Source organism: Macrotis lagotis, chromosome 3 (assembly GCF_037893015.1).
Source record: "Macrotis lagotis isolate mMagLag1 chromosome 3, bilby.v1.9.chrom.fasta, whole genome shotgun sequence".
In the NCBI taxonomy this organism is placed as follows: Eukaryota; Metazoa; Chordata; class Mammalia; order Peramelemorphia; family Peramelidae; genus Macrotis; species Macrotis lagotis.
The window spans coordinates 81,337,340-81,362,470 of record NC_133660.1 but is presented as its reverse complement, the minus strand read 5'-3'; the positions used below and the strand labels follow the sequence as shown (position 1 = coordinate 81,362,470).

Below are 25,131 nucleotides of genomic sequence, written 5' to 3'. Positions count from 1 at the left end.
ATCTAAAAAAAATATTGAGCTAACAAAAAACCATCTTCTGTCTCTTGTATTTTGTACTGACTACCATATCCCATATATCTGGTACCCAGATAGAAACCACTTGGCACTGGTGTCACAATGGTATCTTCCCAAGATAGGAAAGGGGGGGCTCATGAAGGATACTGAGATAACAGCTGTTGAAATATTTTTTGTTCATGATTTATTTTATATTATTACAATAATTTTGTTATAAGAGTAAACATAAACCCCCCCTCCTCTCCCAAGAAGGTGAGAAACCTCAAGAACCATGAGAGAGAGAGAGAAAAAATGTACTTCAGACTGTGTTCAGATTCCAATGGCTCTGTCTCTGGGGTGAGTTGCCTTCTTTATCATAAGTCCAACAGAAAAGTTGCTTCACTATTTTCCCCACAGCTGTTATTACTAGCTGTATTTACCTCCGCTCTATTCATCCCCACTCTCATTTATTCTATTCTCTCTCCTTTCATCCTGGCCCTGTTCAAAAGTGTGTTGTATCTGATTATCCTCTCCCACAATCTTCCCTTTCTTCTATCTTCTATTCCCCCTTCCCTCCCCACTGCTTCCCCCTTATCCCATTCCTTTCTTCTCATTTTTTTCCTAGGGTAAGATAGATTTCTATACCCTATTAAGTATGTATGTTATTGCCCCTCTGAGCCATTTCTGATGAGAATGAAGGCTTACTCATTTCCCCCTTGACTTCCCCCTTTCCACTCCATTGAAAAATTTTTTTCTTGACTCTTATGTGAAATTTCTTAGCTTCTTTTCTTTATCTCCTTTCCCTTCCTCCTAGTATTTTCCTTTATCACCCATTGACTCCATCTTTTTGCATATTATATTTGTTTACATATTATGCTATTATATTCTACTCCTTCCTGTGCCCTGTGTATATCTATATCTATATCTATATCTATATCTATATCTATATCTATATCTATATCTATATCTATATCTATCTATTCCTTATAACAGCTCTTATAAATAAGAAAGTGCATATGAGTTATCAATATCTTCTTCCCATGCAGGAATACAAACTGTTCAATATCATTAAGTTCCTCACAGTTAGTCCTTCTCATTCACCCCCTCTATGGTTCACCAGAGTCCTGTACTTGGAGATAGATCAAACTTTCTGTTCATCTCTGGTTGTTTCAATAGGAAAGTTTTAAAGTCCCCTGTTTCATTGAAAGTCCATCTTTCCCCTAAAAGAGGATGTTTAGTTTTGCTGGGTAGTTGATTCTCAGTTGTAAACTAAGATCTTTTGCCTTCCAGAATATCATATTCCAATTCCTATGAGACCTTAATGTAGATGCTGCCAGATCCTGTGTAATCCTGACTATGGAACCTCGGTGGTTGAATTGTTTGTTTCTGGCTGCTTTTAAGAATTTTCTTTTTGATTTGGGAGTTTTGGAATTTGGCTATAATATTCCTGGAAGTTTTTCTTTTGGGATCTCTTTCAGGAGGTGACTGGTGAATTCCTTCAGTTCTATTTCTTCTATTACCCTCTGCTTCTAGGATCTCAGGGCAATGTTGTATTATTTCTTGAAAAATGAAGTCCAGGCTCTTTTCCTGTTCATGACTTTCAGATAACCCAATAATTTTTAAACTATTTCTTCTGGATCTGTTTTCAAGGTCAGTTTATTTTCCAATGAGATATTTCACATTTTCTTCTAATTTTTGGCTTTTTGGGAAGAGTTTTGTTTCTTACAAAGTCATCAGCTCCCTTTAGTTCTTATTCTGCATTTGAAAGAGCTATTTTCTTCAAAGAACTTTTTTATCTCCTTTTCCAGTTGGACAATTCTGCTTTTTAAGGCATTCTTCTCTTCATTTGCCTTTTGTTTTGTTTTTTTTTTCCATTAGGCCTAAACTGGTTTTTAATATATTATTTTCCTCAGCATTTTTTTTGTATTTCTTTCCCCAAGCTGTTGATTTAGTTTTCATGATTTTTCTACATCTCTCTCCTTTCTCCTCCCAATTTTTCCTCCACTTCCCTTAATTGCTTTTAAAAGTCTTTTTTGAGCTCATCTATAGTCTGAACCCATTTTCTATTTCTCTTGGAGGTTTTGGATATAGAAGCTTTGGTTTTGTTATTATCTTAGTATGTGTTTTGATCTTCCATAGGACTAAAGTAATTCTTTATGGTCAGATTCTTCTTTTTCTGTTGTTTACTAATTTCCTCTGTCCAAGAGTATTTTACAGCACTTCCAAGGCTTTGGGGGGGGGGGGTATTTGGAGACACCCTATTGGGATCTTTATTCCTCCAAGGTCTTATGCTCTCTTGCCTGTGCTTTGATATGTAGATGACCACAGCACTATCCTCTGCCCTGGAGCTGTAAGGAGGCGCCCTGCTGGGCTATCTTAGTATGGAGATCCAAACTGCAACCTGAATCTGAGTGTGAGCAAACAGCAGAGACCTGCCCCTAGGGAGAGCAGAGATATTTCTGCCTTCTCCCCTGGGCCCCTTACCATCTATGGGCTGTGCTCTAGAGGTGCAGGCTGGTTTCTCCCAATTCTCATTGCAGGTTCTGCTGCCAGAGCTCCTCACTCCATACTCATTCTGGTCTAGCCGAATTCTCTCCCTGCACTTTCAAGTTGTTCCTGGGCTGTGCTGCAAACAGGGCTTTTTCCAAATCCCGGTCCTGGTGAAACACACCTTGCCTGTGGAACTTCTAAGTTATCTTGGACTGGGAAAATGTATCACTCAGTTTTTCTTTGTGTTCTACCCCTCTAAATTTTGACTAGAGTCATAATTTGACAGCTTTTGGAGTTCCCTGGGGAAGGAGTTCCTGGGAAATGCTGCCTTCTCATGCTGCCATCTTGGCTCTGCCCCCTCATAGCTGTCTAAATATTGAACTGTCCTTGACTATTTCTTACTCATTCCCTAAACCACATCCCTGAATCTTCTTTAAATCTCTCCCAGCTCACCCCCCTTCCTTGGTTTTCCCTTTAAAAGTCTCTACCTATCCCCTCCCCTCTAAGTTGCTTGCTTCCTTAATGAACGGTCCACTTTATATAGTGTACAATAAAGTTAATATGTCCCTTATATCTCTGAGTCTCAGTTTGATGAATACCTTCACATGCTACTCGAAGTTGGTATTACATTGGGTGGATGTGGACAAGAGTTGCATAAGATGAAGACACGTGACACACTATCTACAATGGTGGAAAGGCCCCATATCAATAAGAAGATTAATTCATTAAAATCACAAAACAAAGCATCTATATCTAACAGCATTACCATTTTTAGTGTGATGTTGCTTTCCTCTCTTTTTGGCTCCATAAAGAGCCTGCACCTTTATTGAAATTTCTAATTAGTTTAAACTTCATTTAAAGCAAAGAATCATTCAGCTTGCAAACCACCAACAGACAAAAAAAAAATTCAAAAAATACAGTTCATAAGAGAATCATAAATTTGAAGCTGGAAGGGACCTCAGAGTCTATCTAGTTCAATCCCTTCATTTTTATAGCTAAGGAATTTAGATAGAGAGAGGTCATGAGACTTTTGTAGAGTCACACAGCTGGCAGCAACAGCCTGTCCTGGAGAACATCTTTATTTTCACAAATGTAGCATTTTCTACAATTACTTAAAAATGTTATCCTGGTAAAGGGTCCAAAGGCCTCTTCTTACCAATTACACAAAAAGGATTCATGTCATAAAAGGCAGCAAAAACCCTGGCTTTCAAAGGGTTCCTTCTAACAGACTTATCTTAAGCTCTCCAACCCATTATGGGAAACAAATTCAGAGCTACATAATACAGATTTTCTTTCTTTCTTTCCTTTTTAAACCGTGTCATGACATTTTAGCATTACCAAACCACTTTATAGATTGGGATGGTGCTCAGCTGATGGAACAAGGGAATCCAGTGTATCTCCAGAGTGGAACTTTTTCATAAAAAAAAAATAAATGACATTTTAATTTGTCCTTACTTCTTGACTAAGAGTCAACGGCTTCCCACCATTTTCTTTTTATTAGCAGTGACTTTATCTCGGAAACAACTGCATAAGGAGCAGCAGGGTAGAGCTAGACTGAAACCAAGCTGACTTCTATTGGGGGAAGATTTTTATTTTTATCCTTAAAAGGTCATCGTACATGGGAGTAACAGAGAGAGAACCCTGGAGACTGATCCCCTTCCTATCTGGGGCCCCAACAAAGAGGGGTTGCCTCCGTTGGAGGAATAGCAGATTTTGGCAAGGCTTGACCACTCGAATTACTCCCCAAAGTGTTACTTCAATTTATGGGGCTAGTGGTGGGGAGGAAGGGAATGTTTGCTTTCCTGTCCTTTTCCTGAAGAACAGGAACCTTCTGGACACCAGCAGGTTCTGACATTTGTCACTGGACCTTGGCAATGAGGAATGTGAAGCAATGTCTCTGGGGGTTTTCTTTTGTTTTCCAAAGATCAGATTGGTAATCTTCTTGAGGTCACCCCTCTTTTTCCTTTTGGAACTCAGTTTTGTATAATGGATTAAAGTCAGGAAAACCTGAGTTCAAATGCCATTTAAGGTACCTTGAACAAGTCACTTAACTTCCATGGGACTCAGTTTCCACATCTATAAAAGGAAGGGGGTTGGCTATGATGATCTCTAAGGCCTTCTGCAACCCTAAATGTATGATCATATAGAAATTAGTTATTTCTCTTTAACTTAAAGAAATTAAGACAACTTTCAAAAACCCACCAGTTCTGGGGAGAATTGCCTCTATCAAAATTCTGTCGACTTCTGGGGACCTGAGCTACTGCTGAAGAACAATTTTCGTAGTTATTTCAGAGTCTGATGAGAACAGTGGGATATCATGGAAAATAGTTTGGGAAATAGTAGTGTAAAGGAAGGACTCCAAGGTCTTAGAGGGATATGTCTGTTTCCTAGGTGATAGGGGCTTATTGCCCATTTCCAAAGTGGGGGATTTAGTTTATCTTTTCTTCTTTTCACTCCCTACCTTAGACAGCTGTCCTGATTTAAAAAAAAACTCCAAATAAAATAAAGGTGAGCTATGAGTATTCTTTGGAATAATAGGCAGCCTGGATGAACAGTCAATTTGTTTCCTCAGTTATTACTCAGTTTACTCAGTTATATTACTCAGATATGAACCAAAATAAAAACTGAGGGGTAGGTAGTTCAATAATTATACTGAGTTCCTGTGGGTTTTTCTTGGCACCATATCTTATTTCACTTCCCTTTAAGTAAAACCCTATATTTCAAATAGTAATTTTCAGGCGGGGCGGGTTTGTGCTAGGACAGGAATTGAGATTTATACAGGAAACCAGAAGCATGGAGAGTAACAGTCCTTAAGACCCATTGAGGGATATCCTGCTATCAACACAGGCTTAGGAGAACAACTTATTGTTAAATGTTCAGTGTGAGAATTTATACCTCAGAAATCAACAAATGCAACAAGTTGGAGATTGATCTATTGTTTTGTTGTTAGCTAATTTGTTTATTAGGAAAGTGAGGGAGAAAATGTTCATGCAAATGAAACTTAAAAGTGTGTGTATGTATGTTTATAAGTGTGTGTGTGTGTGTGTGTGTGTGTGCGTGTGTTTAAAACTAACAGGTGTAAGGTCATAGATCTTTTCAAGTATTCAAATCATAACTTGAATTATCTTTCTAAGATGGTTATGATGGTGATTATGTAGATTAAAACTTTTTTTATTGACGTACTCTTAAGCCACATTTTAGTGGTGACTCATTTAATTCACAGTCATTTAAGTGGCAGCTAGGTGGTGCAATAGATAGGCCTGGAGTCAGGAAAATCTGAGTTCAAATTTAACATCACTGGCTGTTTTGACCCTAGACAAGTCAATTAAACCTATTTGCCTTAGTTTCCTCATCTGCTAAATGAGCTAGAGAAAGGAAATGGCAAACCACTCCAGTATCTCTGTCAAGAAAATCCCCAATGGGGTCACAAAGAGTCCCACATGACTGACGCAATTAAACAGCATTTAAATGGAAGAGTAAATTCTCCATTAATCAATTTTTTAAGCACCATCTATGAACCAGGGACTGTGCTAAGTTCTGATCAGCATTAGCTGAGAGAGTTTCCACACATGCACACACTTAAAAAAACAAACAAATCCCTTTATTTAAGTAGCTGCTTTTGTCACCAATTTTATTTTAGATCAGTTTGTAACAAATGAGAGAAAGCAAAAAAAAAGTCCTCATTAACTGTTAATTAGCCACAGAATAGAATTCATGATAAATCACCTTGTTTTAGTATTCTGGTTAATCAATTTTTGAGGATAGCATCAATTTCTTTTTGGTTTAAAAGCCTCTATCAGGTAGCCAGTGTTTTGTACATCAGCAAATATTTTATGATTGGCGGGATTTTTTTTAAGCTCCACATGCTAAAAAAGGAAAGTTAGAATCACAATATTAAAAATAATTTTTAAAAATCACTATTGTGATATAAATTCCATTTTGAGAGCTGCTGTTAGTTAATTTTCAGTCTCCATAAAAAAATAGTCTTTGAAAAGTAAGGGAATTTGGCAAATAATGTGAAAATGATTCATAAGCACCTGGCTCTTGTGTATAAAATTTGATTGCAATGAGAAAATTTCAAATGGCACATTAATTATCTTTTTTGAAAGTGTTTCTTTTATTTTAAAGTACAGACATGGGCACATTAGTTTTCAGCATAAAATAAAATCTGTTAGCAGTAAAAATGACATTAAATTACATAATAATATGTTGATACTAAGTCTCTGGAAATTTGTTTGCATGACATTTGAACATTGATGAAAAAAGTTAACTTGTCTAGAGCGATCACTAGATATTGTTTAAATACTTGCCACATAAAAGACACTATGCTTAATAAGTAATAACTTAAATAATTAATTCTAAAGTATTCCTCTTAATGAAAAATGCATATTGTAATTATGGCATTTATTAGAGCTGGTGTTTTGCTTCTGTTGTCAAGACTGAATCAATTTAATTATCTCTAAACTAGAGCTCAAAGATAAATAGTGTAGTTTCATTCTATACTAGTCACATAATTTACCCAGGGTGGCAACTAACCAACTATAGCTCTGAAAATGATAAAAGAGAAGTACTGGAAGGAATGGTGATTTTCTCAAATATTCCTTCAGGGACTATTATGAAGATCTGAAAATAACAGTAGGTCTAGCCATGATATTTGTAGAGAAGAGGTGCCTGACATTCCTGCAGCCAGCCCTCATCCCTTGTTTCTCTTGTCAGTCAAAAAGATTGAGTTTGACTTCTCCATAATATCAGGGTGGTCTGTAAACACAAGATAAGAAATTGAAAAGGGGAAGAAGGGGACTTAAGAGATTTTATTATTTATAGATTTATTGTTAAATTATTAAAGAGAGCATCACAAAGTATTTGAATTCATTCTTCATTCCACTCCCAATATTTTTTGCCAGTTTTCTACCTCACAACTTGATTTGAATGTTCTCTCTCTACAAAACTCAGATACCTCTCTAGCTCCACAAGTTTATATTTGATATTATATCTAGGAGTACTGCTTTTCATTGTCAGGAAGAGAACAGAGAACTGGATATAGTAACAACAACAACAACAGCAACAACAACAATAAAAGCACATTTCCATACAACTGAAGTGCCATATTATGAAGTTTTCTAGAGAACGGGCACACTTGCCCATGAGTCCCTGCAGACTGAGTCAAACTGACCTAAGGTTGCAAGGCCCATAATTCTGATGTTCTATGGGGTGCTCTAGAGGCAGTGCATAGGGCACAGGGTGATGGGCCTCAAGTCAAGTCTAGGCTCAGATACTTACTCTGAGTAAGTCACTTAACCTCTATATGCCTCAGTTTCTTCAACTGTAAAACAGGGATAAAAATTGCAGTGAGGATCAAATGAAGTAATAAATACTGTTTTCCTCTTTTCCCTTCTGCTTTCCTATATTCTCAGAGATAAATGATACATTTCCAGGGATACAACTGGATTGCTGGAAGTGGGGAGGGAAGGGGTCTTAAAGATAAAAATAAAAAAATCAGCATTGATTGTCCACCCAAAGTATTTTCAGCACTCAGATAAATGAAATTACACAAAATCAGCAAGTGATTTTTGACTCTATTTAGACTAATGATTGGCAGCTGTTCCTCTGAAGGTTAACACCAGAGAAGACAAAGTTATATAAATCCAATAAATGAATAGATTTCATATATATATATATATATATATATATATATATACATACACACATATATACATTTATAATGTCACACACAAACTCTCTAAATCACTTTTAAAAACTTTAACCTTAACATTTTTGTATTTTTTCCAAGTCTGCTTGTTGTACTCTAAATATTCCTTCCCTCATATCTATTTCCCTGTCATCCATCAGGAAAAAAAATGTCTGTCATTAACATGTGAGAATCAAATGATGCTCTATCTCATTCCAAGTTCTATTTTGTACCTTGGCCCTCCTCCCCTCCAAGAATACCCGAATAGAGCAGCTAGAGGGGGTTCTTGTACTGCAGCAAGTCTGTAATTACCTTCTGATCTGATACTATAAGCTATAAGCCTGTGCCAATTTGTCCAAGACCATATATCAGATGCCCTATAAACTTGTACAATAATCAAACAGTTTCGAAATTTCATTTTCCCTTGACCAGGTGAAAATTACTGGATTCTGCTACCTAAATGTTCATATATCAAAGATTCCAAAGGAACAGTCTCCCCCACAACACCTTTCCCCCCAACTTAACTAGATAATAAGAAACTTTAAATTTTATCCATTTAGGATAAATAACTCAGAATGGAGTAATTTTAACAAATAACGGCTGTTTGCAAAATGCTAATCGAGCCCCTACTGTTCTGGTCTCTCTTGAAACTACATAGGAGGTAATTCTGACTATATTTAGAAACAACACTGGTTCCAGGCCATCTGGTATATAATTTACAGGGAACAGCACTCTGCACTGTTCTGTAAACATTACCTTTCTAGAATAAAAACATTCACATGAATAGAAATCATTTTTACCAGGGTCCAAGCCATACCTAAATCTCCATCTCCCCATGGCACTTCAAGCCAGCCACAATTTAGATAAAGCCGACTCATATCACAGTATGAAAATAAAAATCCCTTGTCGTTTGCTAGCTGGGTTCCGTCATCCAGTTAAGTAAGAGACAGGCGCTCAATTTAATATGACCTTTCACTTCATAAACTGTTGGTTAGGAAAAAAAAATCACACAACAGCAATCCTTTGAATGAATACACTACATCTGAAAACATACTGATCGATTATTCCTTTTTTCTTATTTATAAATTGTTTCTGCTGATTAATTGATTTACTTTATAGCCACAGCCATTGTGAAAACTGAATTCTCTCTTTATAATCTGTTAGACTTTATTCCCAACTTGCTTCCTCCCAAAGAAACAAGAAGGAGAAAAATGTTGGGGTTCACCCCAGGGAGGGCAATTAATTCTTTTTTTTTATTTTTAGGTCCTTGTAAGGCAAATGGGGCTAAGTGGCTTGCCCAAGGCCACACAACTAGGTAATTATTAAGTGTCTGAGACCGGATTTGAACCCAGGTACTCCTGACTCCAGGGCTGGTGCTTTATCCACTACACCACCTAGCCCCGTGGCCAACCTGGGCAATTAATTCTTGTGCAGAGTAGAATCTATCACACCCACTTGGCTCTAGTTTTCCCACAGGAAAAGGGATATTTGTCTTATAGAGGACTTGAGAGGGATTTGTGTATCCAGGGTAGATGATCACTTCTCAGGTATGTATGTGGCAGCTAGAATGAGTATTGGAATTGGAGTCAGGAAGACCTGAATTCAAATCTTCTCTCGGATATTTATTAGCTCTATGATTCTGGGCAAGTTAATTAACCTTTCATTGCCTCATTTTTTTTTTTGATGGTAAAAGTGGGAATAATAATATCTGTGAAGATCAAATAAGATTTTATTTATGCATATGTACAGTGAGTTTATACAAAGTATTATAAGTAACAAACCATACATGAAAAATACAAAGGGGGCAGTTAACTGGCTCAGTGGATAGAGCACCAGTCCCGCAGTCAGGGCACCTGAGTTCAAATGTGACCTCAGACATTTGATATTTTCTAGCTGTGTGACCTTGAACAAGTCAGTTAATCCCATTGCCCCACAAAAAAAGAGCAAAAAATTGCACATAAATTTTATATATAAATGCATATATGCATATAGCTATACAACTATATATATATATATATATCATATATGTTATTTTAAATTCTGAACCTTAAAGTACTACATAAAAGTTAGCTATGGGTAATTATTAATTAATTAATAGGTAAACAGCCATTGCTGTGGTAAGTGTTGGACTTGATGGGTCCAGAGAATCTCTCCAACTCTAGAATTCTGAGATTCTGGCTATGTTGAAAGAATGCCTTTCAAATCCAAGATTTTAATCCCCATCTCAATACCCCAGCGCTGTAAGGTTTTTCAGTCTGGCATAATGTGTCAGAACTCAGTGCTAATGAGCTTGCTTTTGGGTGACACGGGTTGGCCTCTTCTTGGTCCAATTACTGGCTTCTTTCCATGGCTAGGGTATGTCCTTGACACTGAGACCATATTATAAATGCAAATCAGGTGAGGGAAGGTGCAGGTGCAGGTGAGATCTGGGAGGATCCTCATGAATCTATCATAACCTAATAGAAAAGCAAGTCTCAAACCATATGCTTTACAAATCCATGATAAATTCTAGAAGACAGCAATACATGTAATATACATATAATCATTCAATACAGCACCTTATTGCATAAATATACACATACAATACTAATCTTAGAGAGGACTTGGGTTCAAATCATGATTCTGGTGTCTATTATTAATGTGACCTTAAGCAAGTCACTCAAGTGCTCCCTCAGCCTCACTTACCTCATCTGTAAAATATGGGGTGGGACTAAGGTAGCCTCTAAGGCCTCTTCCATTTCTAAGACTATCCCACTATGATCCCCAAAGTCTGACTTTAATTACCATTGTGCCAGGGGGACCCCAGTTGCAGAGTTTGAACTGTGCCAAGTATTGCTTCTTTGGATAGTCTCTGATGATTGGTGGTTCAGAGAGTAAGCTCATCACTACTGGCTTATGAATTTTTTTTCATACCACAGCTCATCATCCTGGCCAACTGCTATCAGCCAGAAGATGAAGCACAAGAGCCCCAGCTATGGCAGCACCCTCCAGACCACTGGTCTTGCTTCCAGTTCAGTTCTCAAAGTCATCTTTGGGGGAGCAGATGCAGAGATGGGATAGCCACCTCACCAATTGCCACACACAGAGCTGGAAAGCCAGCCCAAACTGTGGGACACCCCAAGAGATAGGAACTTGCAAGTATCAGACAAGTTAAACCACTTCCAATACTTATCAACCAACTCCACTCAGACTCTGAAGAGTCTCTGGACTTCAAGTCCAGGAGTCTGAAACAATGATGCTTCCAGCTCAATGCTCTAGTCATCATCCTCAGTAGTACACCTGAGTACACCTGTGGAACGAAAACCTGCCAACTACTCCTTTGGGGGAAAGGGGCTGCATCCACAACTACCAAAGACCCAGCAAAGAAAGTTCTTGACATCAAAGACCTGTGAAAGACCCGGCAAATGATTCAGCTTCAGAAACTTGAGATCTTTCTGTCAGTGGGAATGGCATCAATGAAGAAGCCAAAAAATCTTTGCTTTGTGGCTGCTCCCTAATCAGTTCATTAATGTTTGTGCTGCTATTCAAACATGATAATGTTACTTCTGTCTTACCTTTAGAAAGTTTTGTATATGTTATTATTTTCAAAAAGAACAAAGTCAGACAGAGACAGCAGTAAATGACTATAGCAAAATACTGTTTGACAAACCCAAAGAGCCCAGCTTCTGAGGTAAAAACTCACTCTTCAAGAAAAACTGGAAGATAGTCTGGCGGAAACTAGGCATAGACCAGCATCTCACACCCTATACAAAGATAAGGTTGAAATGGGTGCAGGATTTAGACATAAAAGGTAATATTATAAGTCAATTAGGAGAACAATGAATAGTATACCTGTCAGATCTATGGAAAGGGGAGCTGTTTATGACCAAAGAAGAGATAGAGAACATTATAAAAAGCAAACTAGATAATTTTGATTACATTAAACTAAAACGTTTACCTACCAAAAAGCCCCACTGCAACTAAGATTAAAAGGAATGTAGTTAAGTTGGGAAATAATTTTTACAAACTAGTATTTCTGACAAAGCACTCATTTCTAAAATATATAGAGAAATGAGTCAAATTTATTAAAAAGTCATTCCCCAATTGATAAATGGTCAAAGGATATAGAAAGGCAATTCTCAGACAAGGAAATCAAAGTGGTCCATAGTCATATGAAAAATTGGTCTAAATTGTTACTGATTAGAGAAATGCAAATTAAAACATCTCTGAGGTACCACCTCACACCTCTCAGATTGATCAATGTGACCAGAAAGGAAAATAATCAATGCTGGAGGAGATGTGAAAAACTGGGACAATGGTGCATTGTTGGTGGAGCTGTGAACTGATCCAACTTTTCTGGAGAATAATTTAGAAATATGCTCAAAGACATACCTTTTGATTCAGCAGTGCCACTACTGGGTCTGATCCTGAAGAGATCATGAAAAGAGATAAAAATCTCACATGTACAAAATATTCATAGCAGCCCTGTTTGTGATGGCAAAGAATTGGAAATTGAGGGGATGCCTATCAATCAGGGAATGACTGAACAAATTGTGGTATACGTATGTGATAGAAGACTATTTTCTATAAGTAATTATGAGGGATGGGATTTCAGAAAAGCCTAGAAAGACTTGCATGAATTGATGTTGAGTGAGATGAGCAGAACCAGAACATCATATACACTAATAACAACATGGGGTTATGATTAATCATAATGAACTTACTCATTTCAGCAGTACAAGAATTAAAGACAATTCTAAAAGACTCATGATAGAAAATACCATCCATAGCCAGAGAGAGAACTATGGAGTTTAAATGATTACCAAAGCTTATTATCTTCAATTTTTTTTAGAAGTGTCTGAGGTCAGATTTGAACTGAGGTACTCCTGACTCCAGGGCCAGTGCTCTTTTCCACTTTGCCACCTAGCTGCCCCTCTCTTCACTTTTTAAAAGTTGTCTTATGTATTGTCATTTTTTTCTCTTTAGTGTTTTCTTTCGTTTGATTTGATTCTTCTCTCACAATATGTTCAATATCCATCCATGTTTAGCATGTTTATAAATATAGAGTCTATATCAGATTGCTGTCAGGGGGAGGGGGGAGAGAAGAGAGGGAGAGAGAAAAATTGTAAAATTCAAAATCTTGCAGAAAAAACAAGATTGGTAAAAACTACCATTGCATATAGTTAGAAAAACAAATAAAATATTTAATTTTAAAAAAATCAGAGACAGAATATCAGTTTGTGGAACTCTACCAGACTGCAAAGAATTTATTCAAAGTCACACCACTGAAAAATCTCAGAAGCAGAATTTGAACCTAGGTTTTACTAACTTCAAACTTAACTTTTCCCACCACATGCCACATTGTTGCTGAGGAAAAAAAAATCCTATTGATCAGGACAACTCCATCACCTCTACTACTAATGAGGACCTGCAATCCATCACCTGGTCCATTACCAAAAGAGGCTGTGGCGTGATTGTTTCTCATTTAAGCAGCAGGATCATGGCGTAATTCTGGTTGGAAGTTTTTTCTAATTCACTACAAACCTCAAACCCACCCAGTTTCAAGCCTATATCTCATATTTATCCCAGGCAGACCTAGAAGTTTAATTATGTGGCAACTGTCCCTGAAGTTTAGATTGCAGACTGTCCCCCAGTCCTGAAAACCCTATGGAAAAATAGTATTTAATATCTGCTCTTTCATTTCACCTTCTCATAATTCAGTTTGTTGCATATGTTTGACTGAATCTGCCGTGGAGGAGAAAGGAAAGGAGGGTGAGAACTGAGGCAACATCCTGAAGGAACGGGGGTGGGGAGAAATTGAGACAGGCTAGGAGGTCCTCTTTCCACCACTGTTGCTACTGAAATAAGCTCTTGTCATTGATACTGGTTCAAATGTGAATCTGTGGATTTTAGGGGGAATCAGAAATGCCACTGGGATTTGTACAGGTGTGAAAGAGAAGGTTCAGCTTATTATAATCAGTGCTTTGTTTCTCTGACTTTCTATTTACCACTCTAAACAACTACTAAACTCTCTTGAAGAGAACAAATAGTAAATAAGTTTATTCTGTTAAATCTGAAAGAAGAAAATCAAATAAATAAACTATGACTTTAAGTCAAAGGGGAGCAGTACCTGAAAAATCCTTACCAGAAAATAGAGAAATCCTCCATTCTGGAGAGCTGAAATGCACAGCTAAATCCAACTTTCATTGTAACCAAATTATCAGATTTATCCCCACACAAACCTCTGATTATTTAAAGAAAACTAGCTTCTATTTGTGATGGATTTGGGCAGGAGAAATTTTTTTGAAATTTTATTTAAGGCAGTGAGGTTAAGTGACTTTCCTAAGGTCACACCACTAGGCAATTGTTAAGTGTCTGAGGCTGGATTAGAAATTATTTCTAATAACAATTAAATATCATTTATTAAATTAAAAATAGCAATTAAATATCATTGGTTCTCAAGAAGTGTGCTCTGTGGACTTCCTAGGAATCTCAGATATCCTTTTGGGGTTGGAGGGGAGACTGGAAGTTCAAAATTATTTTCCAAATAATATGAAGACATTATATGGCTATTGAAACACTCCTATTTCCAATTACATATCTCACAAGCCAAATTTTCTTCATAAACTTCCACCCCCAAAAAATATTGCAACAGATTGAATGCAGAAAGGGATATGCTACACATTCTATTAAGCCAAACATTAAAGAGATTTGCAAAAATATACTTTAGAATGCCACTCTTCTTACTGAAGCTCTTTAAAATATAACTGCTTTTCATTTTAAAGTTTAACAAAAATGGATTATTTTTAAATGAATTAATTTTTAAAATGTCAGTTTTTAATTCCCAATAAGGTAAAAGAGATATAACTTACATAAACAAAAACTTTTGGGAACCCCCAATAATTAAGTAATAACCCTTACTTTTGAAAGGCAGAGGAAATTCAGGTATTGTTATCCCATTTTTATAGATGAAAAGAAATAGTTTTAGAGAAGTTTAATAATTTGCTCAGGATCACAGAAGTAGTGAGTGGCAGAAATAGGGTTAGAGTCCAGGTTTTCTCATCCAGTGCAGAGTGGTCTTCCCATTAAACCATACTGTCCTCTTGCAAAAAAAATTATAACCATCCAAGGCCAGACCTTTTATTATTCCATGACTGTACTTCAGTCTCTTTCTGGTCCCCATTTCTGGTGCAAGCAAGTCATAATAGGAGTAGTAACATACCATATTGTGTTACTTCCCACATAGATGTCTCATTGGTTCTCCAAAAATATAAAGTCCAAGGCCCTTTGCTACAAAATTCAAGATTGGACACATTTTGGATCCCACTCATTCTCTCTGTGTAACCTCTTGTCAAATTAAGCAAAATTTACAGACACACACACATACACACACACACACACACCCAGAGCTTGTGTTTCCCACACCTTTGTTCCTGCTGGTTCCTCCACCTGGATCACCTTCTTTTCTTGTTAAATACCAAGTATTGGGGGTGGCTAGGCGGTGCAGTGGATAGAGCACCGGCCCTGGAGTCAGGAGTACCTGAGTTCAAATCTGACCTCAGACACTTAATAATTACCTTGCTGTGTGGCCTTGGGCAAGCCACTTAACCCCCTTTGCCTTGCAAAAACCTTAAAAAAAAGATTGAAAATAGCAAGTATTCTTCAAGAACTAGCTGAAATGATCCTTCCCTTTTTGAAGCCTTTCCTTAAATCCTCAGGAACCTCATAGGAAGCTAGATGAAGCAGTAGATAAGAGTGTGATCAGGAAGATCCAGAGAAGACCTGAATTCAAAGTCAAGCTCAAATATTTCCTAGTTATAGGACCTGAGCAAATCACTTAACCTTACCTCAGGTTCCCCAGGTCTAAAATGGGGAAATACTTCACAGGGTTGTATGCAGATCAAACAAGATAATATTTGTAAACACAGTAAATGCTAGCTCCTTTCACCTTCCCCCAATACCTCTTTTTTGGGTAACAATTACTACATGCATGCACACATCCACATACATGTGTGTCCTGTGATCTTTGTCCTGCCATCTATTGATATTCTATATGCATATAGGTTATAAATAAAATATGCATTTATATATATGTATATAGTTTATATATAATATGTATGTATATATCTTTGCCTTCCTCTAGATTGTAAGCTCCTTAAGGGAAAGGATTACTGTTTTTAAAAAGTATCTCCCACCACCCAAGTACAGTGCCTTGATTTGTTTATTAACTATTTGTAGAATGAATGTAGAAAAAAAAGTGGGTCATCTCCTAAACAATAATGGTTAGATGACTGTGTGTTGCAGTTTTAACAGTTTTTTACAACTTGATGTCAAGTATATATTGATATTTTCAAAATAATGGCAATTTTTTGTCAGTCTTTTTGAACACAATTGGATATCTGGGCTTTGTGACGTTATTTTATTATTACTTTAGTTATTTGAAACCCCCTTTATTTGTTTGTTTGCTTGTTTGTTTGGTTTTTGCAAGGCAATGGGGTTAAGTGACTTGCCCAAGGCCACACAGCTAGGTAATTATTTAGTGTCTGAGGTCAAATTTGAACTCAGCTACTCCTGACTCCAGGGCCGATGCTGTATCCACTGCGCCACCTAGCTTCCCTGAAACCCTTTTGAAATACAAAAATTTTGGAGTAATCATTTTCAGTATGTTTCTTGTTCATTTGTCCAGAGGAAGGCTAAATAAAACAAAGATCTTTCCTTTTATGTTACTTCTTTTATTTTTTGATTTTTGCAAGGCAATGGGATTAAATGACTTGCCCAAAATCTCACATCTAGATAATTATTAAGTGAATGAGATTAGATTTGAACTCAGGTCCCACTGGCTCCAGGGTCAATGTGCTATCTACTGCGACACCTAGCTGTCCCCACTACCTCTTGTTTATAATCTAATTGGAACCCCCAAAATCTGATTCATCTCTTTCTTCATCCTCAATTATTTTATTCCCCCCATAGAAAATTACATGAATTCTTCCTGTGATTTGCTTGTGTCAATACATACATACATTCACATGATACACACAAACTTTTATATCCCTCAAATCTGACTCATCTTTCTTCATGCTCATTTAATTTTATTTTTTCTCCCATGGAAAATTACATAAGCTATATTGTGCTTATACTTTTTCCTCTAGCTTTTTTTGAACTTTAAATGTTTTCCCCTTATGTTAATTTACTTGGTTTCATCCTTCTGTAATCCTTAAAATAGGAGGGTAAGGAAATGAAAAAGAAAAAAATAAAAATAAAAAAACTCATGACTGTCATTATCATAAACATTACCAGAAGGCCACCCAATGAATGACGCACATTTTTAAGAACTTGAATGAAGTGAGCTAATCTTTTCCAACTAATATTAAAAACATGTTTTGTGCACAGGAAAAAAAACATAATATTATTCAGGTTCATGTATACAATCAGTGTGATCCTGGGCTGGTCACTTAACCTCTGTAGCATCTCTGAAGCAAGTAACATTCTAGGACTAGAATTTGAAAGAAATGAATGATTTGTATGTATGAGAGCAGTGTGTTTCTATATGCAGAGTTCCCTAGGCAAATCATGTATCCCAAATTTCCCAAAGCAAATAATACTTTCCATCGATTAAAAACAACAAAAGCACGGCTGTTCTGTAATCCCCTCTAACAATCTTAAATATAAAAGTGTCATGTGGCATTTCAAACCATTGTGTAAATATTGTTGAATTTGTTTGAATAGTTTATCATTTCCCAGTTAGGTCTTTTCCAAACATTTCACTGTTTTTTTTCCTGAAATAGACAACACTTCATAATGGTCTTTGTTTTTTGAAAATAGCGGTCTCACTGAAATCACATTTCCCTAATTTGTTCAACGGTCTTTATTCATCCATTATTATAAGCCTTATATTATTGTTGTTGTTACTGTTGTTGTTTGGAACTTCTACTCTAGACTGTGTGGGACGGCAATCACTGAAATATTCTCCCCCCCCAATCTAAATTACCCGGACCCCTTCTTTAGGCGGCCCCCTGGTCCTGGAAGGAGGGGGATCACCGCTCTCCTCGCTCCCTGTCAAGGCGCCCCAGAAACAGGAGGGTGAAGAGCCGGAATGCAGAGAGTTGGCCACAAACCTTCCTCCCAGGCGCCCCCAGGGAGGGGAGGCTCAACCAGCTGATGCTCCTTCCCCGGGTGGGAATGCAAAAAGGAGCAAAGTCGGGGCAGGGACGGTGCTGGCTTCCAGGGCACTGACCGTACTGGCCTCCAGGGCACTGACCGTGCTGGCCTCCAGGGCACGGACCGTGCTGGCCTCCAGGGCACTGACCGTGCTGGCCTCCAGGGCACGGACCGTGCTGGCCTCCAGGGCACGGACCGTGCTGGCCTCCAGGGCACGGACCGTGCTGGCCTCCAGGGCACGGACCGTGCTGGCCTCCAGGGCACTGGCCGTGCTGGCCTCCAGGGCACGGACCGTGCTGGCCTCCCCAGCCCTGGCCCAGGCTGGACGCGTCCCCGGCGCGGGGCCGGCGTGCGGGCCGGACCGCGGGGCCGGGAGTGCCGAGGGAGCCGCTCTACTAACCTTGGCTGGTCAGAAGACCCCAGCGAGCCTTGCGCTTGGGCGGGCACCGCTCCCCGCCCTCCAGCCTTCTCTTGGGGAGCATCTGCCGAGCCTCGCTCCCGGCCCCCGGGGGCTGGATGCCTGCGGACCCCGACATGCCGGGGCCCCGGGTCCCGGGCGCATCGGGCCGCGGGCGGCCGGGCGCGAGGAGCCGGCCTCGGCAGGGCGAGGGGCCGTGTCCCCCTTCCCCTGCCCCCCTCCCGGGAGGCTGGGAGCACGGAAACCCCCCCAGCGGCCGCGGTCCGGGGGGCGGGACGGGGGATGGGCGGCAAGCCTCGCACCGGCTATTTTTAAAAGCAGGGACTCAGCTGAGCCTCAGCGGGAGAAGGCTGAGCCACTGACACCAGATGGATTTTCGGGGGAAGGGAGGAAGGGAGAGAGGATCGGCCCGGAGTCGGGGACAGCCGGGTCAAGGCTGCCCGTGATACGCCTTAGCCAAGGACGACTGTGCGCAAGCCGCTTAGCCTTCCAGGGTTCAAGATGCTATTCCAGCCTTTGAAGTCAGTGCCATCAAGGGGATGTGACCTGGGCAAGAACACTGTGTCATCCAGGCGCTGTGTGGCCCTGGCAGAGTCGAGTACTCTCTTTGACCCAGGTCTAGTGTAACTTTGGGCAAGGTCATCAATGAATCTCTTTGACCCAGATCTAGTGTAACTTTGGGCAAGGTCATCAATGAATCTCTTTGACCCAGGTCTAGTGTAACTTTGGGCAAGGTCATCCAGGTGTCGGGTGACCCTGGCCCAGTCATTTACTCACAGTGACTCAGGCAAGCCAGCTACTGTGTGACCCTGGAGAAGTCATTTACTCTCAGGGACCTAGAATCTGGGCAAGTTATCCTTTCTGAGGTTGTATGTGTGACCCTGGACAAGTCATAATTTCTCAGTGTCTCCAGGTTCCTTTACTCCAATGAAATAACTCTACATCAAAATTAAGGGGGTGAAGGGAGAAGAAAGTATTGGATGACTTGGGGCCAAAAAATCTCAACCCAGGAGTGAAAAACTATTTTAACTGTCCTTCCTCGTGCTCCCCAAACAAACAAACAAACTATGTAGGTGAGGGTCAGCTGGCCAGCTCCAGCTGTCAGCCAGTAAGAAACTTATTTTAGAATTGGTTTCGGTCCAAATTCACAGACTTCTTACTGATGTTATGGTGGGTCACCATGCTCTAGTGCCTATGCCAGAGATGAAAATTGCAGAATGAACATGTGTTTCAATTATGTACTATCTATGTGGAGTGGTTATTTTGGGAGGTCATTTTAGCACCTTGAAGAAGATTGCAGTCAATTTGGGTGCAGCTGAGCACTACACTTTTAAAAAGCCAGGAAAAAGATCTTAATAGGGACAGGGGAAACCTCTGACACACATGTGACAGATACTACTTGCTGGTATGTAAAAGCCAAACCAGATATGTGGTCTCAGAGTCAAGAGCTGTGACTGATCCTGGATATTACACCCTGGATTAACTGGGCTGGTGATCTTATTACAATAGAGACTTATTTGGGATGTGTTTTGATGGAAAAAGGATATAGGAGAGTGGGGAGGGCTTCAGCAGAGCTGTGATGTATTCTGCTATCTATTATTATTAATAATACTCTTAGGGCTTTACCAACCCTCTGGAGGTATATGCGGATTAAAATAAGGTCTTGGGATTGGTGCTTTCCAGTACTAAGTTAGAGAAATAAAACAACCCTTGGGGAGTAAGATTCTTTTTTCTTTTTTTTTCTTTTTAAGGTAAGGGTGGATTAGGATTTATGATTGCATAAGTATGAGGAAATCTGGTGTGGAAACCTCTTTGACTGATACACAGTGGCAACTAATAAACAAGGTTCCAAGAGTGTCCTGGAAAGGCTGAATTGCTAAATGATTTGTCCAGGTTCACAGAGCTGAAAAGTGAGGGGTAAGACTTGAATTTCCTCTTTGCTCTAAGACTAACATTGAGCCTATTATATATATATATATATATATATATATATATATATATATATATATATATATATATATATATATATATATATGTAGGAAATCAGCTGAGGAAGTTAAACCATTTAACCTGGATCATACAACCACTATGCGACTAATTTGAACTCATCTTCCTGACTGCAAATCAAACCCTCTATTATGACACATTTATAAATACTTCACAGTCCTCTTTTCCACCATAGTTAAGTATTCTCTATCAATTCTATTAGATTCATCGATTTGATCTGACAGAAATTTATCATATTCCAGTGTTAAGGTTTATTTCACTAGTTCATCAAAAGAATTGTCCAAGAACAACCAAGAATATGTGAGTTCCTCATCTTGAATTTCCAGAGGAAGATCACTGGACCAGAGTTGTCAAATCTGAAGAAAAAATGGGGGCCACTAAATCATAGTTAATAATTCCCTACAGGTACATAGACTTAGAAAACCACATATTAGCATTATCTATGTTCTGTTATATTTTTATTATGTTAAATATTTTTCAATTTCATTTTAATCTGACCAATGTTGTGGGCCACATATTTGAAACCCTTTACTCTGGACTATATGTGTGTGTTTAGCAGTATCTCATGATAAAAGTTGCTGCCCCAGGTTGTTATGAAAGGGCCTAATTTCCTGTTTGCCTCTGGAGACAACCAACTTTATCCCAGGCAACCCAGGTGGTTGACTCAGATCTTTTTAACCCCAGTTAGATTCCACACAAAATATGGAATTATCAAAGGAATATTCAGGAAGAAGCAGTTGTCTTGGGCATGTTGCTGGAAATAGAATAGATTGTCTGTTGAGATGTGTAATTTTTGCCAGCCTAAATGACAGGTTGCTACTGCTCAGGACTCTTTTCCCCCTCCTTTTCTAGGCCCTTGTCCTCTTCCTTGTCTAGTACTCCAATGTTGCTAGCCTTCCAGAATCTCTTTATCCATTCCATCTCTTTTTAGTCTGAGAGAAATTATTTTTTCAGTAGCCCATGCAACCCATTGTGGTCACAAGTAGAAAGCCACAGTTTGGGATAAAGAGCATCTATATTTGCCCTTTTCCATTGATTAAAACATCCATAATCAGAGCTTCTAGCTCAAAATCATAGGCAGGAACAAGGTATCAATCTAGAAAAATGATACATTAAATGTTAATCTTTTATTGCACTTCTGCTGTATTTTATTGAAAAATCTAGATATACACCTTACTACTAAAGTTGGGGCAAATTCTTGTATCCTGGATAATTCTTGCCAACAATTTTATCAATTGGGGCACTGAACAAATCTGAATGAGGTACTTTTCCTTTGTTTGGCTAAAAACTAAACAAATTTTCACTGGAAAGTGGCATATTCCTACAGGGGTACCTCTCTACCCTCTAAAATGTAAGGACTATTCTGATAGTGTATCTAGAATAATCATATGCAAATAAGTACATACCTACATAAATACACATGCTAAGAAATAGGATATATGTCAGAATTCTTTCAGAGGCTAAATAAAACTGCAGACAAGCAAGAAACAATGGATTTAATTTAATTTATTAAGCCTTTCAGAAAGCCAATAACAAAGTCCTGTACCGAAAGTTAATTTAAAAATAGTTAACCCTCCAACAGGGAAGAGATCAAAGGAGAGAAACAAATGTTCTCAAAAGAATTGTGAACTATAAACAATCATATGAAAGATTGCTTTAAATCAATAACAACAGAAATGCAAATCAAAGCAACTCTGTGATTTCACCACACATTCAATAAATTGGCAAATATAAAAACAGATGGGAATAATCATTGATGGACTGAATTGCCATGGGATTTTTTGTAGAACAGTGAATTGGTTGACCCTTCTGGGTCAATTTTAGAATTGTAAAAATTGTAAAAATTGGGGCGGCTAGGTGGCGTAGTGGATAAAGCACTGGCCCTGGAATCAGGAGTACCTGGGTTCAAATCCGGTCTCAGACACTTAGTAATTACCTAGCTGTGTGGCCTTGGGCAAGCCACTTAACCCCGTTTGCCTTACAAAAAAATAAAAAAAAAACTAAAAAAAATTGTAAAAATCATAAAAACAAAGTGATTAAAATGATCATATTCTTTGACCTATATGCCCTAAAGAGGTTTAAAAAAGAACATTGCACAAAGTCTAAATTATTTGTATTACCAAAGAATTAGAAACAAAACATGACCATCGATTGGGACAAAACAAATCATGTAATGAAAACCTACCTTGTGATGAGAAACAGTGAATATAATGAATGCAGAGAAGCAAGGGAAGTCATGCAATGTGAAGAAAGTGGTACTAGGAAAACAATATGCCTAATGATTACAATATAAACTGAAAGAACAGTCAAAAAAAAATGAAACTCAGCATTGTGTAATTCATAATGATCAAACTTTGACCCTAGAGAAGAAAGGAGACAACCACCTTTTTGCATTCTTTACAGAGGTGAAGTAGGTTATGAATGTGGGACTTCGCATTAACCATCATTGTGGAACTGGGTTGTTATTTGTTGTTGTTTTTCCTTTATCTTTTTTGGGGGGGGTTCTATTTTTTTTTTTTTTACAAAGAATAACTTTGGGGAAAGCAGACCTACACTTAGAAACTCTGGAGAAATTCTGGAGATGTAATAGCAAAATTTATCAATAAAACAATTGTTTTCAATGTCTTTCAGTAGTGTCTGACGCTTCTTGACCCCATTTGGGGTTTTCTTGGCAAACATACTGGAGTGGTTTGCCATTTCTTTCTCCAGTTGATTTTATAAATAAAGCAAAAATAATTAAATGACTTGCCCAGGATCACCCAGCTGGTAAGCATCTGAAGCCAGATTTGAACTTAAGAGGAGGAGTCTTGCTGACTCTAGGTCTGCACTCAGTTCATGGCACCATCAGAGGGGAAAAAAAGGGAAATTCACCATACAAAGTCACTGTGAGATTTGGAGAATTAGGAAATTGTTTAATAGAAAACAAGAAAGAGAGAAATGTATATGCATTCAGTGAAAAAAAATGCATCTGATAGCAGACTTGAAGGACTGGTGTTGAGACCAATCTTGGTTATTATTCTTCATAAATGTGCTAGAATGAGTGGTGAGGTATTTAAGAGTGCAGATATCACTAAGCTTTGTCCAGTAATGACTTGTCAAGCTGATAGAGATAAATTGCGAGACAACTACTTGAGCTTCTTTCTAAAAGTAGGTAGAAAAGTGGCAGATAAACTTTAGTGGAGATAAATACATGATAATGCATTCATGAAAAGATAACCCAAATTGGAGTTTATAAACTGAGGTATTAGAACTCAGAAAAATTATGATCTGGGAATCTGGGTAAATTGAGAACATCAGACTAATGTGCTTCTCTGGCTAAAAATAATAGGTACTGGACCAGAGATTTCATTTATAAAGAAGTTTCTGGTGAAGAGTTTCCTGTGCCTAGGCAGGTCAGGGCTTTCCTGGAAACCTGCAGACCAGAAAAATGCCTGGAACCCAGAGAGGTTAAGTTTCCTGTCTAGGATCACACAGTGAGCATATATGCTAGAATCTGGGTTCTGAGCCATTTCTATCCAATTCTACAGATAGTCTCTGTCTGGCCAAAATGACTAATAAAATTCTGGGCATCCTCAGCAAAGTTCATGGCATCATATAATCATTGATCTAGAGTTGGAACCTCAAAAAAGTACAACCTTCTTATTTTATAGATAAGAAAACTGAGACTAGGGGTGGTTGAGTGACTTGCTCACAGACACATTTATAGTAAGATTTGTCATTATTGGTCAATAAAATTTGTGCAAATCTCCAAGGTGACAGGCAGTTACATTATAGCAAAAGTTTTGTTTTATTTTTTAAAAATAATATTATATGACTTTTAGGAAAACGAAACTTTGCTTCTCAAGAAATCATATCATTTTGTAGGGTTTGCTTTAATTGTTGAATTTATATATAGTCAATATTTGGTTTATTTGTAGATAAAAACAGAATTAGAGCAAGACATTATTTAAACATCAAAATAGTGAGAGATTCCTATTTTACCTGATGATTCCAAACTTTAGTTTGGGTGTGGTAGCATGTGGGAGAAATCATTCAGTTGGTACAGGGTTGTTTTCATTTGGGGTTTAGAAAACAGCCACATATTCAGAGTTAAGGAACCTCTATGAGGTGTTCTAATTCAATCAAACACGACTCCCTGTTTGATATTAATTGATTTGATAGTGGTGATGGTAGAGGGTCGGTGAGATCTAGGGTCTTCTTTGACACTATATATACTAGTGACTTGAATGGGGTGGGGGTGGGGGGAACAAGAATGTTTATCATCCAACAATTAGCCCTTGCCTCAGTCATTTATCTTTTACATAAAGGTTGCCTAGAAACTACAGTGACATTTCATGGTCCATGATACAGCTCTTATTTGTCCTTGATTTTGTATTTAATGAAAGGTAACAACTAT

At 38.3% G+C, this 25,131-nt stretch overlaps 1 protein-coding gene across 4 annotated transcripts in view; it reads right to left on the bottom strand.

The window, feature by feature from the left end:
- The window catches only part of ASB5 (ankyrin repeat and SOCS box containing 5), an 83,488-nt gene that overhangs the window by 18,605 nt on the left and 39,752 nt on the right, over nt 1–25,131 (bottom strand). Inside the window, exon 1 of one of the 4 annotated variants that reach the window (XM_074228928.1) lies at nt 18,711–18,861. The exons of 2 other annotated variants lie outside the window; for them this stretch is intronic. In XM_074228928.1, coding sequence (XP_074085029.1) covers nt 18,711–18,846 — 136 coding nt within the window. In that variant the 5' untranslated portion in view covers nt 18,847–18,861. Of the gene's footprint in view, nt 1–8,990; nt 18,109–18,710; nt 18,862–25,131 lie in introns of those variants that run through there. One more of the 4 variants, XM_074228930.1, reaches the window with a different exon arrangement.